General features: G+C 36.8%; 1 protein-coding gene and 1 pseudogene across 4 annotated transcripts in view; both read left to right on the forward strand.

The window, feature by feature from the left end:
* COL14A1 (collagen type XIV alpha 1 chain) overlaps positions 1–13,151 on the forward strand; it is a 180,081-nt gene that overhangs the window by 19,909 nt on the left and 147,021 nt on the right. For all 4 annotated transcript variants that reach the window (XM_036338169.1, XM_036338168.1, XM_036338170.1 and 1 more), the window contains 3 exons: positions 1,051–1,167; positions 5,338–5,481; positions 10,264–10,347. In XM_036338169.1, coding sequence (XP_036194062.1) covers positions 1,051–1,167; positions 5,338–5,481; positions 10,264–10,347 — 345 coding nt within the window. The remainder of the gene's footprint in view (positions 1–1,050; positions 1,168–5,337; positions 5,482–10,263; positions 10,348–13,151) is intronic.
* Positions 3,189–3,623, forward strand: LOC118670783 (annotated as a pseudogene).

Here is a 13,151-nt window from a genome sequence, read left to right on the forward strand (position 1 = left end):
GTGATGGAAGGAGACCTGATTTGATTTGGGGTGGTGAACACAGGATACAATATATAGATGATATAATACAGAATTGTACACCTGAAATCTAAATAATTTTATTAACCAGTGTCATCCCAATAAATTCAATAAAAAAGAAGAGTGTTTGCTTCCTTTCCCCACACTGTTTCTTAAAGTGAGAAAGAAAGGCTGGGCATAAAAGTGGGTAATAAGTGCTAAATTTTTCTGTTAAGCATTAGCCTTTTTTTCTTTTGACAAACCAATGTAGATATTATATAATTTCTTTTGAAATTCTGTAACATTGATATCACATTCAAAAAATATGTTTTGAAGTTCAAAAGAGTTACACAAAATGTAATATAGACCTACCCATTTTGTGAGCTATCAGAAGAGAGGAAATATACTGGAATGATTCATGACCATGTGCTGTGTATCATTCTGAAGGTATAAATCAGCTACACTTGAAGGATAAATCAAAGTTTGTAAAACATAATTATCTTGTATTTGGTCTTTTTTAAAAAAAATTTTGGTTCTTTACAATTTTTTTCTCAAGTGGTTTTAAATGAAGATCTCATGACTATCATATGTCCATAACAGTCTTCTTAAATGATCCCATTATAATGAATATTGGCTTACTAAAGTGAAAAACCTAAAGGCATAAAACAGGTCCTACTAGAGTTAGTTGACTAACACAGCTCACATGTTTTGAGAAGAGAAAATCATCCTTGTAACATAGCGAAAGCATTTTACAAGAGTGGCTTCAATTTTTAAACTAGGTTAGAGTATTAAATTCTAACCCTAAGTTATAATTCTTTGTCACAAGGTCTGTACTGTTTGACAAATGCTCATCTCTTGAGTAAGAAACAAATGCTGTTAGGTTTGTGTTGTTTTGCAAACGGATTAATTCATTAATGGGGTTGTCGAAAGAGCACATTTTGAGGCTGAAGAAGTCTTATGTACTTTGAATATATTACGTTGACTTTGCAGTTTACCTTAAATGGTGGTTTTAATGTTTCAACATTTAATCATTTTTTTGTTTTTCCTTTACAGTGGCTCCACCCACACGATTAAGATATAATGTGTTATCTCATGATAGTATACAGATTTCATGGAAGGCTCCAAGAGGGAAATTTGGTGGATACAAACTTCTTGTGACTCCAGCCTCAGGTAAAAACTATCAACTGTGTTTTCTAGAGTATAGCAATCTGTACACATAGGTAACTAAAAATGTGTAGTGCTAAATGTTGCTTTAAAAACATCTGAGAGTATTTTTTATTAATTTAATATTTGAGCTTGACATCTTACATTCTAATTAAGAAAGTAATATTCCCAAAGTCCAAAGAAGGACCATTGCCCCCACGCTCCCCCTCCCGCTAGTTCTCCTCAGGCGAAATTTCCTGAGGCTATCAAAAATTCTTATCATGTCTGTTTCAACATAAGGTGAATACTTTCGTTCTAAGGACACTTAAAAAAATATCATACATCTGGCCCTAGCCAGTTTTTCTCAGTGGTTAGAGCACTGGCCCTTGGAATGAAAGGTCTCTCATTCAGTTCTGGTCAAGGGCATGTACCTTGGTTGCAGGCTGGATCCCCAGCCCGGGTTGGGGTGCAAGCAGGAGGCAACCATTCAATGTGTCTTTCTCATATTGGTGTTTCTCTCTTTCACCCTCCCTTCCACTCTCTCTAAAAGTCAATGGAAAAAAAATGTCCTTGGGTAAGGATTGACAAAAATAAAATAAAATAAAATAAAATAAAATAAAATAAAATACCCTATATCTGATGGCCAACAGTTGTGACTGGCTGAGTACATTGTGATTAATTAACTTGATAGAATATATTCAGCAATTATAAATTAAAATTATATAAGTTAAGTAGATATTATAAAAATAAGTGATAAATTAAAGCAGGAAAAGCAAAGTTAAATTTATTGATCATGAAGATAAAATAGTTATGTAAAAGATTCTCTTTCATATATCTGTCAGCTCTCATTTCTTCTAGGATCCATTTTCTTTTTTAATATATTTTTATTGATTTCAGAGAGGAAGGGAGAGGGAAAGAGAGATAGAAATACCAATGATGAAAGAGAATCATTGATTGGCTGCCTCCTGCACATCCCCAACTGGGGATCAAGCCTGCAACCTGGGCATGTTCCCTTGACCGGAATTGAACCTGGGACCTTTCAGTCCTCAGTCTGATGCTCTATCCACTGAGCCAATCCAGCTAGGGCTAGGATCCATTTTCATATAGTACATAATAAATACTCAATAATAACATATTTGTATAATGAATATTTATATAAACATAATATTTTTTCCTTTATTGGTGATAAAGATGGTTATGTGGAGGTGGACTACTTTTCCATTGGAGACCTTTGCCCAACTCATTTAATCAGGCAGACAGATGGTGTGTTGTTCATAAGACTGGACCTCTTACCTGAAAGCTGATTTAAAATTTCAAAACAACAAGCAGATAGAATACCTGGCTTCCTGCTGTGTGACTAAAAAGTAACCTTTTTATTGACAAATATTATACATAGGTTTCTTGGAATGACTTTGGGTTTAGTGCTACCAAATGGCAGCTTTCCCCACATGGGCTGACAAAGTGACTCACTTGTAGAAAGCAGTATTTTCTTCTCAAACTCTGTTTGGTCCAGAGTTTTCCTTTTGGAACATAGCCCAATTTTGAAATAACTCTGACTTTAAAAAATATAGCTTGTTTTCTAAATTAAGCCATTCTGGGAAATTTCAGTGTAAGAGATTCTTGAACATTAGTATGACTCTAAAGGTCAAAATATTAATTGCTAATATGTGGTACCGCTGAGAATTTCCCATGTCTGATCTTGAAAGGTAAACTTTTTATCCACGTCACCAGTGTGTTAACTTTTCCTGATTAATTGCTGATCATACCAAACTATGAAGCACCCCAAGCAGGTGCCACTGAGGAACAAAAGATCTCCTACTCTTGCTCCCACACCTCCAGTGACAAAATAAAAGTTGGAGATGGAAGCAAATTATTTCTTTGTGAATACTGGGTTTGTTTTCCTCAGTGACCTAATGTCCTTCCCAATTGAATAAGACAGGCTTGACACTCTGGCATCTCCTTGATCAAACATAAAATAAATTGAGTAAATAAAAAGGGTAGCAAGGCCCTACCTCGAGAGACTTCGCAAGAGCCTCCCTCTTACCAACATGCCTTCCAGACTGAGGAAGACCTGAAAACTTCGGGGCCATGTGAGCCATGGCCATGGCCGCGTTGGCAAGCACAGGAGGCAGCCGGGGGGCTGAGGTAATGCTGGTGGCTTGCATCATCACAGGATCACCTTCGCCAGGTTACTTTGGGAAAGTTGGTATGAGGCATTACCACTTAAAGAGGAACCAGAGCTTCTGCCCAACTGTCAACCTTGATAAACTGTGGACCCTGGTCAGTGAGCAGACACGGGGAAATGCTGCCAAAAGCAAGACTGGAGCTGCTGCTATCATTGATGTGGTGCAATTGGGCTACTACAAAGTTCTGGGGAAGGGAAAGCTCGCAAAGCAGCCTGTCATTGTGAAGGCCAAATTCTTTAGCAGAGAGCTGAGGAGAAGAGTCAGGGTGTTGGTAGAGCCTGTGTGCTGGTAGCTTGAAGCTACATGGTGGGAAGTTCATTAAAATGTCCACAAATACAAAAAATAAAATAAAATAAAGGGTAGTAAGTACATCTAGTCGTAAAGTGTTTATAGACATTTTAGCACTACAAGACATGTTCCAAGTATTTTTTATACTAATTTCTCTAAATTGTATTCCCCAGTACCCTTCAGGATGCTAATAGCTATTATACAACCAAATAGTTTAATGGTCAAGTAAATTTGAGGAGTGATATTTTAAACAGAGTTTAAAGCTTTTTTATTGCAGGATTCTCAAAGCCTTTAAAAGAATACACCCTATGCCTCTCAGAGAGGGATTCTAATGCACAGTTTTCTAAGATAATTTTTTTTGTTGTAGATGAGTTTTGATTGATAGAAGTTCATGAAACCAAAACTTAACATCTCAGACACAAATGCATTTAAGGAAATGGGTTTTGACAAGAGAAAGGCTCAGTTCTGCCTTTGTGTAGTAGGAGGCATGGATGATAGTAGCATGGCATTTCAGACTTAATGTCATTAATTTTTATTAGAATACTAGAGGCCCTGTGCATGAAATTTGTGCATGGGGTGGGGGTGTGTCCCTCAGCCCGGCCTATACCCTCTCACAATCCGGGACCCCTCGGGGGATGTCCAACTGCTGGTTTAGGTCTGATCCATGCCTGCCTGATTGCCCCTAAGTGCTTGCCTGCCTGTTTTCCTGATCTCCCCTAACTGCCTCTGCCTGTCTTCCTGATTGCCCCTAACCACTCACCTGCCTGCCTGATCATCCCTAACCGCCTCTGCCTTGGCCCCCCACCACCGTGGCTTCCTCTGGAAGGATGTCCAGAAGGTTGTTTGGCTGTCCAGTCTGAACACTTGTATTATTATAGATGATTAAAACATAATCTGTGTTATGTTTTATTAAGCCAGCAAATTTCAGGCTATTTTTTGCTGCTACTTCTTTTTTTTCTGCTACTACTTCTAAAGGGGCAGGTGCTTTAAATTAATTTCCCTTTTCTCAGACATAGTAAATGCTGCCAGAAATTAGAGAAGAAGGGTCTATTTGAAATTTTGAATAGAAGATTGAGTATTTAATCCATAGCATTTTTAGGAAAGCCTTAGATGTCAGTCTAATTTGATGGAGAGATAACGGGGGCTTGAAATCTTTTCATGAACCAGGCTTTTTAAGTAGCCAGGTAATGAGTGGTTCCTTCAACATCCTGAGCCAGTGATGCTCAGATTTAAGGTAATTAAGTTGCGAGTGCTTCAAGGATGCTTGACTCACATTAGAAAGGCCATAGGAAAAATTCCAGCGTAGTTAATTACATTCAGTCTGCCCATATCTTCCCTTTCATTTTTTTTTTTCCCCTTTCATTTTTAAGTGAAATTCTTTCCTTGAAGAGTATATCTGATGTTGACGGCTTCCTGTCTTCTAATCTGGTACTATGGTTTCCCCTAGTGTAAAAAGGCAATAGGGTGTTATGATGACAGGTTTTTATGAATATTTTTGTTGAATTTAGACAACTGAAACCTGTGCTTAAGTTTTCTCATGCAAAGAGTAAAACTGAAAATGAAAATAAAAAGTATATTAAAATTAAATGCTATGCACATACATACTATGATATATATTTTTAAATGTCTTCCCCTTTTAAAAATCTTGATGGTTAGTAAAATCTCTTAATGTACACAGTTAACCTACTTTTTAGAACTGATTTATCTTTCTGTTTTATTATAGGTGGAAAAACCAATCAGCTGAATCTCCAGAACACTGCAACAAAAGCAATAATTCAAGGTCTTATGCCAGACCAGAATTACACAGTTCAACTTATTGCACACAATAAAGACAAAGAAAGCAAGCCAGCCCAAGGTCAATTTAGAAGTACGTATTTACAGGTCTTAAAGTGCCGCCATGGGATCTGTCCCAGCTCTGAGTTTGAGTCTGTGGTAAATATTGGAGCAGGTTAAAATTCTAAATTGTTTAGATTTGAAGAGATCTTAAAAGACATTCTGCACAGTCTTCCATGAGCTCCTTCCATCACTATTACTCTTCTTCTGCCTCTTGCTTCACCCATTCACTATTCTTTGTTTTAGTTTTCAAGTGCTATCCATGACAATGTCTGCTGAGGCTTCCCCAGACATCTTATCTACCTTGCATAGAATAGGTGCTCAATAAATATTTAGCAAATGACTGAATGGATGATGCATATACCTCCTCTATAGTATCCCTAGTAAGTGCCAATCCAGTCTGTACAAAACCAAACTATACAACAGGGAATTTAATCCTTTCCAATAACGGATCAGTTGACATTTATGTTGGCTAGGTCCTGTGATAAACAGATTTGTGAACAAATGCAACATGGTAAGTCTTAGAGAGAGAGAGATTCAGGACTCTATAAAGGGTGGTTCTCTCTCTGCCCCAGTAATGGCCTGGGAAGAGAGTATGGCTTCATATTTGAACTAGTTCTTAAGTAATAAGTTGTGCAAACAGAGAAAGGGTGGGGCATGCAGAGACATTCTAGAATAGGGCAGAAAGCTCTGGAGGCAGCCCAATCTGTGTCTGCACCCATGGGTTCTAGAACTGAGTGTGCAGCAGTGTTTATCTGATTTTCTATCTCTCCCTCCCTTTTTTCTTTCTCTTCTAATAAATGTTTTATGAGACATATTTTGTGATTTTTTTAATTAAAAAAAACTCTACAACTTTTTTTAACCTACCTCTTAAAACTTCTAAACAAAGATGATTGGTAAGTCCTTCTGTCAGCAGGGCATACAAACGTTTGAAATGTTACATTGTTTTGAAATTTGCATTGTCTGGAAGCCCAGAGAAAGGATTTTAATGTCATTTTCAATATAAAACAGCCTTCTGTCTCAGCTTATTGGCACGGTGCCTCAGTTTCTGGCCTCTGACATTCCTACATGAATAAGCAAAATAACTTGTCTTCAAGTTTGTGAGAAGCAGTAAAAGGGACAAGGAGAAATGATCATTTTACAATAGTCTGGAGGTATTGTGATTACTGATTTCACTGACGGGGCGGCCTAAGAAACACAGGTGGCCTTTAAAAGGTTTCCCAACAGCTATTTACTCTAAACACGTAAAAGAATATGCCTTTGTTTTCAGCTCACTTAGCTCTGCTGAAATTATCTTAGTGAAACAGTCTAACTGCTTCGTTGGATAAATTATATGTAAGCTTATATTTTTTAGCTATGTTGTTTTTATTGGCAGGATAGAGAGATTAGTTCTTCCCAAATAATAGTTTGTAAGAATGAGGTTACAGTAACTTCGTTGGATGGCTTCCTTTTCCATTTTGCATTTCAGTTACATTTTTGCTCCCTGTCAGATGGAGCTAAAGCCTGTTTTCCCTTCCCTGGAAAACTTTCATGGGTGGATCCAGGAAAATGATGATCCAGACAAATCCTGAGAATATCGGTTTGGAATTGTGTAGGGAATGGAATTCTTTATAAATCCATCTTATGAGACAGGGAAGATTAAGAAATAGTCCTTTTGCTTTGAAAACAAAAAGGCATGTCTGGTGTGTGTATTTGACCAAACAATTCAACCATGTCTAGCCTCAGTGTCCTCATCTGCGAATGGGGGTGATGACATGTGCCTGCTATCGTGTGGGTTCGCTCAGTTCAGCACATAGTAAGGCGCACAGTAGCTATTATTATGATTAATGCCACTTTGCTTTATAGTCTGTTTTCTACTGATTTCCCGCCTGCGTGAGGGAAACAGCAGTTTCGTGTGACATATGTGTTACATCTTATTTATATGTGACCTAGTGGCCCAAATGACTGTTATTTTTTCTTGTTCACTTACTGACTGGTCAATGACCCTGTTTTGGAAAACTTTCTTTTCAGCCACCATTTCCTCTTTGGAGTGGCATTTTGCTTATCTCTGCCTGCAAAATCTTGCTCGTCTTTCAAAGTCTGGCTCAAATGTCATTTTCCCAGTGACGTTTCTTGAGTCTTTGGAATTATTCTTTCTCAAACCTAGTTGTACTTTCCGCACTGCTCAGCATAATTTTTCTCATATTAAAGTTGCAGATTTTTTTTTTTTTACAGAGGATTTAAGCAATCGGAGGCCATGGCCTATGTGTGGGTGGGATTGAAGATGTAGATTTGGAAATTATCTTAAGAAGGGTGAGAATTAAGCTTGTGAGATGATAAAATTGTAGGTGGGGCATACTGAGATGCAAGGCAAATTTAGTATATCATGTTTTAGGGCTGAAAGCAGAAAAAAGACCCAAAGAATGAGAATGTTAAGGAGGGTTCAGAGGAATGCAAAAACTCTGAAGATAATGCCTTTGTAAAACCCGAGGGAAAAAAGAATTTGAAGAATGGGGTGTTCCATATAACTCAGCAGTTCCACATTTGAGTATCTACCTGAAGAAAACAAAAACACTAATTCTAAAAGAATTATGCACCCCTATCTTCATTGCACTGTTATTTATAATAGCAAGATATGGAAGCAACCTAAGTGTCCATTGGTAGATAAAGAAAACACACACACACACACACACACACACACACACACACACACTCTGAAATATTACTCAGCCATAAAAAAAATGAAATCTTGCTATTTGGACAACATGGGTAGACTTAATGCTAAGTGAAATAAGTCAAATATCATATGATTTCACTTATATGTGCAATCTAAAAAAACACAAATGAACAAACAAAACAAAACAAAACAGAAACAGACTCATAGATACAGAGAACAAACTGGTGGTTTCCAGAGGGGAGTGGATTGGGGGATGTGTGAAAAGGTGTAGGGGACTAAGAGGTACAAACATTCAGTTATAAATTAAATAAGTCACAGGAATATAATGTATAACTTGGGAATATTGTCAATAATATTATATTTTATTGATTTTTTTTTTTTTTCGAGAGAGGGAGAGGGATAGAGAAATAGAAACAACAATGAGAGAGAAACATCAATTGGCTGTCTCCTGCGTGGCCCCTACAGGGGATGGAGCCCGCAACCCAGGCATGTACCCTGACCGGATATCGATCCCGTGACCTCTTGGTTCATGGGTAGATGCTCAAACACTGATCCATACTGGCTGGGCTCAAGTGTACTGTTTTTTTAATATATCATTTGTATATCATTTGTATTGTGCTTTTGTGTTCACCACCCAAAGTCAAGTCTCCTATCACCATTAATTCCCCTATTTCCCTCTTCTACCTCCCTCACTCCACTTAGAATGGCATTTTGCTTATCTCTGCCTGCAAAATCTTGCTTGTCTTTCAAAGTCTGGAAATCACCATACTGTTGTCTATGTCTATGAGTAGTTTTTTATTTTTTGCTTAATTCCATCACCTTTTTCACCTAGCCCTGCCACCCCTCTCCCCTCTGACAACTGTCTGTTCTCTGTATCTATGAGTCTGTGTCTATTTTGTTTGTTTGTAAGTTTATTTTGTTCATCAGGTTACAAATATAAGTGAAATCATATGGTATTTGTCTTTCTCTGACTGACTTATTTTGCTTAGCATAATACTCTCCAGGTCCATCCATGCTATTGCAAAAGGTAAGGTTTCCCTCATTTTTATGGCCAAGTAGCATTCCATTGTGTAAATGTAGCACACCTTTTTTTTATTTATTCATCTATTGATGGACACTTGGGCTGCTTCCAAATCTTAGCTATTATAAATAGTGCTGCAATGAACACAAGGGTGCCTATATTCTTTTGAATCAGTGCTTCAGGTTTCTTTGGATATATTCCCAGAAGTGGAATGGCTAGGTCATAAGGCAGTTCCATTTTTAATTTTTTGCGGTAACTTCATTCTGCTTTCCACAGTGGCTGTACCAGTCTGCTTCCCTGCATAGCCTATCCTCCAATAAATTTGCTGATTTCTGAGAAGTGAATGCAACAATTAAATGAAATGTCTTGCCATCAGATCACTTCTGCCTTTTTACAGGGCATTTGTTCAGAAACCATTGCCATTTGGTGGTGGTTTCACTGATTCAAACAACTTAAGGTTCCAACAACAGTAGAAGGAAAGTTCCTGTGGTGTTTTAAGCAATGGAAAGTAAAACTAATGGAGTTCATTGGACTGAATGGATTGAAGGACCAAGGGCATTCTGGGTACCTGAATATTTCATAATGAGAGTGATAAAGAAATACTACTATTTATTACTAGGAAAGCTTGTTTTGAGTTTGAAAGGAAAATATTATGGGGGTTCTCCACTTTCTATTGCAGATTGAACAGGTCCAAATGAGGATAGCCATGGCTAAGATCTTCCTAGAACAGGGGCCAACTCATAGGTCTTGTCCAGAGAGCTGAAGATATGGCTTGAATCCTGTGCCCAAAATTTATGGTTTTATGAGAATTTTATTTTTTTAGTTTTTGGCCTCTTGGTCCTTCATTCCCTCATGTATGATAATCATGCTCATTTTATAGCAGTTTTGAAGGATTAAATTTATTTGCTACATCTGGCCATAGTGAGTATTTGATCAAAGTAATTTCTTAAGTGTATTCAATACCTTCTCATGACAAAGGTGCAAAAAATAGTTCTTCCAATCTTTGGGAATGAGATTCTATCATGGAGCTAATTTCTACTTAGTACTCTCAATATTTGCAATGGTTTTAGTAAAACTCATTGAATATTTTCTTTTAGACTTTAACATAACATGTTGCTGTATTTCTACTTTTCTTCCAGTTAAAGATTTGGAAAAAAGAAAGGAACCAAAAACCAGAGTCAAGGTGGACAAAGTAAATGGGAATAAACCATCTGTACCAGAAGGTCAGTTTTTAAAATTTGCTTATATTGGGGGCTGAGTTGTTTTAATTACTCAGGCAGTGCACACACACATGTAGCTGTTGGTCCCATCAGAAGATGGGATATAATGTGAAAATCTTCCTCAGCCCCATTTCACTCCTCCTTCCCTCGTCACACATAATAACTGTCAACACTTCCCTCTCCCTTACTTTCCTGTATTCAATACACCTCCCAAGTTCTAGCGAATTTATTTTCTATTGAAATACTGACAGAATCTGTTCATTTCTTTCCATGTCTATTGCCAACACTCAGCTAAGGTTCCATTTCTTTCTTGGCATGCAGTATTTTTTTTGCAGTATTTATTTTTTAAGCAAAATCTCAACGAGTTCTCTACCCAGAAATTAGAGCAATCTTTTCAAAATAGATCTGACCCTATTTTCTCCCTACACACACCTTAAAACCTCCTCAGTAGCTTCCTATTGCTCTTAGAATAGAGGCCAGAATCCTTAGCAAGACCTCTAAGGCGATATCTTATAACAAACCTACCTTCCTTTCCTTCCTCATCTAAAAACTGAATGCTTTCTACCCACTGGCTTTTTTTCAAATTCTTTAAAGACCCTGGTCTCTCCCATACAACCATAGCACCTGTGCACTCTCTTCATGGAACACTCCCCACATCACCACTCTGCTTAAATATATTTTTCCGCTTTCAAAGCTAAGTTCAGTCATTACTTTCTCCTAAATATTTTTTAACCTTTCTCCTCTATTACAGGCCCTCATACAACAACTAATTTCTCTTAACAGCATTTGTTGTAGTTGTAATTTCCTATTTACTTGTAATTTGAATGGTTGCCTTCCCAACTAGACTGTGAGATCCAAGAGAGCAAGAATTGTGTCTGTTTTTGCTCCTCATTGACTCAGTATCTAGCAGTTTCTGATATACAACAAATTTCTGGTTAACATTCAGTGAATAGAAAGACAAATAAATGGTCTACTAAAAATGTTACCTACTAATAGCTAAAAATGTAATTTTTATAAAATTTGCCCCAGTTTCCTTCAACCTATGGCATGAATTTCCAGTTACATTTCTGTGAATATACAAATGTCCATATGGTCTGCCATATTGCATTTCCTGTCCTGTGCATCGCTTTGTCACTTTGAGAACTTTCCATGTTATTGCCATTTCCTATGCTCCCCCTGTGTGCCTTATTTATTTAGAATTGATCAAGTTTTAAAAAATATATTTTCCTCTCTACTCACCTAGAAGGTTTTCAATCCTTTTGTGTTTCTTTGTATGATTGTAATGAAACTTTTAATATGCATACAAAAATCAAAATTTATAACTAATCAATACACAGTTTTACAATACTTTAATTATCTAGCTTCTATATTTTACACAATTCATGAAATATACATTAATTTTTATTTATTTTTGTCTCACCAAAGTATTATAACTATTATATTAAGTCATTGTCTAAAATTTCTCATGTTTAAAAATTTCTTTGCTCATCATTCCATTGGTATCTCTGACCTTCTCTATGTGTTCAGTTTCCTTTAGGGAAGATGTATGGTGGTAAACTCATTTTACTCATACAAAAATATATTCACCCATACTCTGTTGAAGAATTAGCTGGGTACTAGGTTGAGTGTTGTCTCTAATCAGTTAGAAGATATTTCACTATGTTCTGCCTTCTATTTTTGACAAGTCTGTTGTCAGTCTAAATGTTACTCCTTTTCAAGTATTGTCTGTGTTCTCTTTGGATGCTTTTCAGGCTTTGTGTCCTTTGTCTTTAGTGTTCTGTTGTTTCACTACAATGAGTCCAGTTGTAGACATTTTTGTGCTCCCAGAATAAAGATGTATCTTTCACTAATTCTGGAAAATTCTCAACCATTAGCTCTTCAAATATTCTTTTTCTCAATTATCTTTCTCTGCTTCACCCTGAAATTAATCATATCTTCAAGGAGTCCTGTTTCCTTTCCTGAAAAATTATACTTAGAAATCAACATGTGGGTTGATTCAACTAGATATGTGCTTATTGCTTCTAGATTGTCAATGCTTCTAAGCCCACTTAGCTGAAAATACATACACACGAACACACACACACACACACACACACACACACACACACACACACCATTATTCCTCTACCTACCTATCATTTATCTTATTGGATCTTATGTCTACCTTATACCCATATTACAGGGTTCATTATAGCCCCTTTTTTCTATATTAAATTTATGTTTTCAAGAATTCAAAAACACATGAGACAGAATCAGTCATTCAGAAAATAATCGTTGGAACACTTCCATTATACCTGTGCATAAAATTATAAGATTTCCCTAAGGGCAAGGGGTTGGGATTTTCTTAGCAATAGACCCCCAGTTTTCTCTTTCCCCACCCCTACCTCTCTTGCTGAGACAGTTTTAAAGGATTTTGACACCTTTTTCTGTTGGCCTCCAGCAAATTTTATTATTCTAAACCTATGAATGCTCCAGTGGTAAGAAATCATAGCTCTGCATTAAATAAGTTTTTACAGGTTCTCATTTTTAAGAGAACTTGTAGCATATATATTTTTTTTCTTTTTAATCAGATACTTTTCAACTATGAGCACTGCTATAGATTTTGGCAGAGTCTGTCCCTCATAGGTATGCTTGGACTTGTCTGATGGATACCGTTTTTTCTTGTCTAAGAATTTTCTGTTAAACATCTTGTTTCTATACCTGCAGGGCTGACTGTTGGTATCAAATTAAACAGGTGTTTCAGCCTTAGAACTTGCAAAATGTCAGGATCTGTTTGTTATTGAGAAATTGGAATAACAGGGATGATT

This window comes from Myotis myotis, unplaced genomic scaffold, assembly GCF_014108235.1.
Source record: "Myotis myotis isolate mMyoMyo1 unplaced genomic scaffold, mMyoMyo1.p scaffold_m19_p_16, whole genome shotgun sequence".
Lineage (NCBI taxonomy): Eukaryota > Metazoa > Chordata > Mammalia > Chiroptera > Vespertilionidae > Myotis > Myotis myotis.